The following is a 7,426-nucleotide window of genomic DNA, read 5'->3' on the forward strand; positions in this document are numbered from 1 at the left end:
GATCATACACGAGGCGCAAAAGTAACTTGCGCGAGCTTTCATTTCATTGGATAAAACTGTAACGTGATCAATTTCCAATATAAGTTGAAGGTCTTGAAGCTGTCAATCATAGTATTTATATTACAAATTTTATATACCATGTGTCTTACTCATTAACATATTTAAACAAACTCATCCTTCGGATTCGTTTGTTTAAATATGTTAACTCGTAAAAACCATGGTATATATAGTACTTCAACTGACGCAGGAAGTTATGGACATACATACGTTACGGATATAGAGTTTCTCCGCAGTGTCCTTTATTTCATACTCTATCCCCGTGGTCTTGACGAAACATGTAATGTGTTCGTCTTTAGAGTTAAGTACCGCCCGCTTGGTGTTGTGGGAGAAGATTATATAAGTTTGATTAACGTGTGTCGCATCCCTTTTGCACATTTAAGCAAATAAAATATGCTTAAACTAAAATAATAAATGGCAAATCACATTAATCAGTAAAATCAAACATGTCTTGGTTGAGGACTGTCATTGCAGAATTGTTTTTTTTGCGGATTGACTTAACATGTTCATCTGTTGTTACCCCCTGCTGTTTCCTACATTTGATATAATTCGATAATTTTCAAACTTTTTGAATCATCAAGAGTGTGTTGAAAATCTAAATGTCTTCATTCTTTAAAATCTCAGTTTATTTGTGTACAGTTGTTCTTTTTGTTTTGTTTTGTTTTTAATTTTATTTATTTTTTAATCTTTATATTTCTTTTTATTTGTTCTTTTTCTTTTGTATCATTGTTTTTGCAAAATTAAAATGTTCAGCCTAATTTATGCAAATGTTGAAATAGTATGTTACAATAATGTTTGCATGCCATCATAAATTGTATTAAATGGAGAATACTCCGCAAGTCTGTTTGACTTGTGTCTAATCCAATGTGTGTTTATATAAATAAAGTGTGCATACAATATCTTGAAATCCATATATATATATACAGCATCGTACTAATATTGTGTAGAACTCTAAACATATAATAAGGTGGTACAAACACTATGGTGCTATTTTCCCTGGTTTTCTCAAATGATAAACCAAAAGATATTTAACCTTTTATATGCATGTGTGTTGTTGTAAAACTGACGTTTTGTATTCATGTATAAATCCTAGAAATGACAATTATTTTTAAATAAGTTTTAATTTTTCAAAAGTTTTTTGAACATTTGTAAGAAGGTTATCCTTATACATCATCATTCTAGGATTATGTTTTCCTGTAAATATTTCTTTTTCGTTAAACCAATGTCGATAATGAAACATTAAAGCGTCTTCTGGTGGCACGTGATATTCGTTTCCGGTGGAGCCGTCTCTTAGTTGCCATACATTATGAATACCAAGCTCTTTTACTCTACTTGCTTCGACAATATACTTTGTTCGTGTAGTTCTATCATAAACAGGACCGTGATTTTGCTTCAATAATGTGACAAGATTAAACTTTTTGACATTTGCCTTTCCTTGAAAATTAGTTTTAATATCTTGAATATCAACGCTAAACTGCACACTTTGAAAACTATAAACATTCAGCCCGGAAGGCATATCTAACATCATTTCATGCCACGTCCGATATTTTTTTGGTATTATAAATTCGTCCATATCCTGCACAACAATATACCGGCTTTTGTGCCTATTGCGATATAAACAATCATTTAATGCAGCCATTTGTCCATAGTAATGTATTCTTGTTAAGTTAATAGGCATATTCCATGTAACTAGATCAACAATGCCTTGTTTTATATAATAGTCGAGAATACGGTTCACTCTACTACTAATGTTAAAGTTGTAAAAAGTGAAATGATCAGCACCTAATATTTTATTTAATTCTATCATTTCTATCAATTCGTTTATATTATCGTATGGTCCGTAAAGTGGTGCCACACAGAGTGTAAATTTCTTTGTTATCTCGGTAGGGTATTTAACTGGAAGCATCTGTGATGGTAGTTGACAGAATTTTCTGGAAAGAGCAACACTCGTTGGATGGAAATTATTTGGCAAGTCACATGTAAAGAATGTAGGACTATATCTGAAATAAACAAAACACATTTTTTCATTAATTTATCAAAATAATTGAAATGCAAGAGTTCAATAGTACAAAAACCTAATGTCCCGTTTCCATGAAGTACACCTTACACACATTCACTAACATGTTTTCTATTTTCAAGTCAGAAATTTTTGAAGATAAAAAAATCCCTTTTTAATGATATAATGAAAGTAAGTCAATAAAAATAAAAACAATAAACGTTCCGTGAGTCCTAAGCGCTTATTGGAGTTACCCATTACAGTAACACCCATTTCAGAAATGCTCAAACCTAAGCATATTGACAAGTTTTATCTTTCCAAAATTAATATATAGAATAGAAAAGAAAGCTTTGTTTTGATACGGCATAACATAAAACATACGGAGCTCTTCAAAGTATTTCGAATTAAGGTAATCTATGACAAGTTTATTTTATGTTTGTTATTTGTAGAATAAAGTATTATTTTCAATTTATTTTCGGATACCTTTATAATGGGTCCGAGTTTTCATTATTATTTGCAATTTGATACAAAATGCGACCAAACAAAGAATGTGCTCCTTTCCGAGGGTTACACATAGTCAACGGTACTGTGAAAGAAAATTCGTTGAAAATTCCGTAGACCCTTTTTACAAAAATAACTATTATTGTTTTTATATATTTTCACTTATTATAAATGTGTTCTCTCTCTGATTCATAATTTTTAATATCTGTATATATATTGCCACTCCATTTTAAAATATTTTCCATCGTGATGCGCTTAAGGAATGGACCCCAATTTTGTTTTATAAATACATGTATATGTTTGTAAATTCCTTAATATTATTACTAACTTTCACCAAGTAATGCGTTCTTCCATAACAGTTTTTTACACGTAAATGTAATTGTTTTGGGGAAATAGAAAATAACTATTGATATTTACCTCATCAAAAGGCAGTAATTGTGTATTATTCGTTTGTTCGCTGTTTGCTTAAAGCAATTGTTACTTTGAGTAAAAGTATGTCCATTTTTATAAGAAACGATATTGTAAAGTTAAATGTGTAAGGGGCTTGGTTTCATCTCATAGTAAGACCAGATGTAAAAGCAAACATGGTCTTTTTAACGAATCTGGAAAAATGTATACCAGTCACTGTCACTTTACCCCGTTACGACAGAGGAAGACAAGGATAAGGGAACCTGAGAGTGAGTGAAGCAGAAATCAAGACGAGCGAATCAAGTAGAAGAGGTTTAATACATAGGATTTACTGGAAAACATATTTTAGCCGATTTAAGTTTGTTACTTAAAGGGGAGTGAAGTCTGAATTAGCAGAGGAAAGTGAGAGCTCGGAAAAGACGTGGGAGTTGAAAGAGGGGAATCAGGAACCACCTGTCCATACCCTCAATCCAAGACATATAAAACACGAAGTATTTTGCGTGTTCAGTGTTTTGAGAATTGTAAATAATCCAGCAAAATTGCCCTTTAACATTAACAAGAGGCTCTCAAGAGCCTGAATCGCTCACCTGAATTTTTTTGGTTTAATCTCTCATCAATAATTATTTTGGCTTTTCAATTTATTTAAATGTTCTTTAAATCGTCCTATTCTCTTCAAAAGCCAAAAAAAAAATCATTTTCTCCTATGTTCTATTTTAGCCATGGGAGCTATGTTTCTTGACATACAAGGAAATGAAATATAAAATTTATACTAGATACTCTGAAACTCTGAAACTCATTTAGCCTAAGTTTGGCTGAAATTGATACAACAGTTTCAAAGGAGAAGATTTTTTAAAGTAAGTCAACATGATGAACAAATTGTGAAAAAAGTCTTTAAAGGGCAATAACTCCTTAAGAGGTCAATTGACAATTTTGGTCAAATTGACTTATTTGTAGATCTTACTATGCTGATCATTTTTGCTGTTTACAGTTTATCTTTATCTATAATAATATTCAAGATAATGACCAAAAACTGCAAAATTTCCTTAAAATTACCAATTAAGTGGCAGCAACCCAACAATGGTTTGTTTGATTCATCTGAAAATTTCAGGGCTGATAGATCTTGACCTAATGAACATTTTTGCCCCATGTCAGATTTGCTCTAAATGCTTTCGTTTTTGAGATATAAGCCAAAAACTGCATTTGACCCCTATGTTCTATTTTAAGTAACGGCGGCCATGTTTTTTGACGGATCAAAAATCTAAGCACACACTTTGTGCAGGATAATCTAAGGAACAATCATGCTAAGTTTCATCCAAATCCATTCAGTAGTTTCAGAGGAGAAGATTTTTTAAAGTTAGCAAATATGATGAACAAATTGTGAAAAATTGCCATTAAAGGACAATAACCCCTTAAGGGGTCAATTGACAATTTTGGTAATATTAACTTATTTGTAGATCTTACTTTGCTGATCATTTTTGCTGTTTACAGTTTATCTTTATCTATAATAATATTCAAGATAATGACCAAAAACCGCAAAATTTCCTTAAAATTACCAATTAAGTGGCAGCAACCCAACAATGGTTTGTTTGATTCATCTGAAAATTTCAGGGCTGATAGATCTTGACCTAATGAACATTTTAACCCCGCGTCAGATTTGCTCTAAATGCTTTCGTTTTTGAGATATAAGCCAAAAACTGCATTTGACCCCTATGTTCTATTTTAAGTAACGGCGTCCATGTTTTTTGACGGATCAAAAATCGAAGCGCACACTTTGTGCAGGATACTCTAAGGAACAATCATGCTAAGTTTCATTCAAATCCATTCAGTAGTTTCAGAGGAGAAGATGTTTGAAAAATTGTTAACGACGACAGACGACGACGACGACGGACGCAAAGTGATGAGAAAAGCTCACATGGCCTTTTAGGCCAGGTGAGCTAAAAACACACAATTTGCACACTGTTGCATAAACTGCTCGGATCTATGTTCTCAGCAACCCAGATTTTATCAACATTTCATAAAATGTCTGATAAAATAAGCCAATACATAAAACTGCATTATTAAACAAAATTTGTAAAATGTCCATTTTTTTGGCAAAAACCAAAGATAGTATGTTTGAAAATTTAAGCATCATTTTTATTTACAGAAACAAAGTAAAAGACATAAATCCCCAAAGAAATGATTTATTGTGTGAGAATAAATTCGAAATGACACTATAAAAAGTTCTATTATTTACTTTTACAGAAAAAAAACGTATTTACCCGCATGAATTTTTAAGGCGTAAAATAAATTGTTTTGAAAATCATGTAAAAATAGATTAAAATCATAACAGATTCCCTAACAATGATTGAGACCAACTTTTGTTTAAAATATACAGTAGTTCTCTCAAAGAAAACATCTTTATGTACTGTCCATTGGTCCTACGTTAAACCTAGTTCATAGTTGGTGACCATATTGGGTGATTGATCGCCGGCAAAGTAATGGTTCTCTAAAAGAAAACATGTGTATGTATTTCTCATAGGGTCTTATGTTAATCTAAGCCCCCGTCCCCCACCTTCTGGTGACCACCTAGGATGATTGATCGGCTTCAAAGTAACGTCATTTGATCAGCACCCCATAAGAAACATTCATGCCATGTTTGGTTTCATTCTATTCAGTTGTTGTCTAAAATAAGACATTTGTATGTATTGTTAATATGGTCCTATGTTAAACAAAGTCCCCCGCTGGCGGCCATCTTTGATGATTGATTGGCATCAAAGTAACAACACTTAGTCAGCACCTCATAAAGAACATATAGTATGCGTGTTTGGTTTCCTCCATTCAGTGGTTCTCTAGCATAAAAAGTGTATACGACGACAACGGACGACGGACGTCAAGTGATGAGAAAGGCTTCAAAACTTGTTCTGACTTCCTTTACAACAACCCATTTGTATATACATATATGCTTATTCCGCCGTATAAAGAGGGTTTAAGCAGGAAGTCTTTCCGTTAGCTATATAGAATAACCGAGATATGATATGATTGCAGATATGATAACTATTCATCCGAGACAAACGGACGAGGGCCTGATTTATGCTACACACAATAAACAGAATAAACAATATAATAGGCTAGCTTGTATTTTGCATGAAGTCGTGTGACAAATATTTCATGGATTGGGTGAAATAGTGCTTTAAACTTGATTTATGAATTTACAGGTAAACTGATAAGGTAACTATTAGAGTACAAAAAGTTCAAAATTTAGCACGTATGAAGCCGGCACGCTGAATTAAATTTAAATGGGATTCTGTGAGTTTGGACACAGTGTTTTACTTACCTACAAAGTATTTGATCATCCCATATAGCAGTATAGTATGGGTTGATCTGAGTACATAAAAGTTGATCATCCCACATAGCCATATATCTAGCTGGGACGTATTTAATTGTTTTGTTGTCAGTAACAGCACACTGTAGATCATCGTATGTCCGTTTATCCATTGCACCAATTAACAAAACATAACGACTGTCGCGATCCACTACATAGAAACTGGAAAACAAATAAAATAAGTTCTCATTATCCACAGCCTGCCAACCACGCTGTATCGTCATATTTACTGAGATATCCCGTTTTTCTGTTGTTTTGTCCGGCGTTCTCGTTACCGGTATGTCTTGACATGTTTCTCCTGGTACCCATTGATATTTTAATACATGAACGTATTCTCCCCTCCAGAATATAACAAGAGGTATAATAAGTCCGATTACACTGGACAATATAACACATTTAAGTAACTGTTTAGATATCCTTCTCACCTTCCTTAGTGGTAACATAATACGATACACACCACATATAGGTTTATTGGGAATAGAACACGTCCCCATTCATCACATTCATGACGATTTATAAACAAACACAGGTAAAAACATCGAGGATTTACTACACGATTTAAATGTCGGGATTGAACAACTCACATTTACATAAATACCCTTGAGAATATTGATTTATTTTTAGAACATTAAAACAATCAATAAATCAGATTTTCAACAAAAAATATTGAAAAGTTATAATATGTATGGCGAAATACATGTAATTAGATGATTTAATTTTTTAAATTTCATGTGCATTTATTTTTTTCGTTCAACTGTATTAGAATATCGAATAATGATATCTGAATAGAGTATTTGTCAACGTATATTCCCAGACGTTCCCCTGGAAACTTTGTTATAAATAATGTAATAATACCAAAATATAATATGTTCTTATGTTACATATATTTTATACCGAACACATTTTGTAAAATGTGTACCTATGGAAATAATATTAGAGAAAACTTTTTTTCAACTGGAACTCAGGAAAAATAATATATTTCATAACATATTTACTTCAAAATAAACATACATTTACTTTTTGCGATAAAGATCCATAAAAGTTTAAAATTCACACAAAAAGCACTTTCCATATCCGTTTTGTATCTTAAAAAATACGATTGC

General features: G+C 32.3%; 1 protein-coding gene across 1 annotated transcript; it reads right to left on the bottom strand.

The window, feature by feature from the left end:
- Positions 1–1,159: 1,159 nt before the first annotated feature.
- On the bottom strand, positions 1,160–6,889 carry LOC134711981 (uncharacterized). Its single transcript, XM_063573045.1, has 2 exons — positions 6,276–6,889; positions 1,160–2,057 (listed from the first exon to the last, which is right to left on the bottom strand). The coding sequence occupies exons 1-2, from the start codon at positions 6,815–6,817 to the stop codon at positions 1,166–1,168; spliced, it is 1,434 nt and encodes a 477-aa protein (XP_063429115.1). The 5' UTR covers positions 6,818–6,889; the 3' UTR covers positions 1,160–1,165.
- Between the last annotated feature and the right edge of the window lie 537 nt (positions 6,890–7,426).

Source organism: Mytilus trossulus, chromosome 3 (assembly GCF_036588685.1).
Source record: "Mytilus trossulus isolate FHL-02 chromosome 3, PNRI_Mtr1.1.1.hap1, whole genome shotgun sequence".
In the NCBI taxonomy this organism is placed as follows: Eukaryota; Metazoa; Mollusca; class Bivalvia; order Mytilida; family Mytilidae; genus Mytilus; species Mytilus trossulus.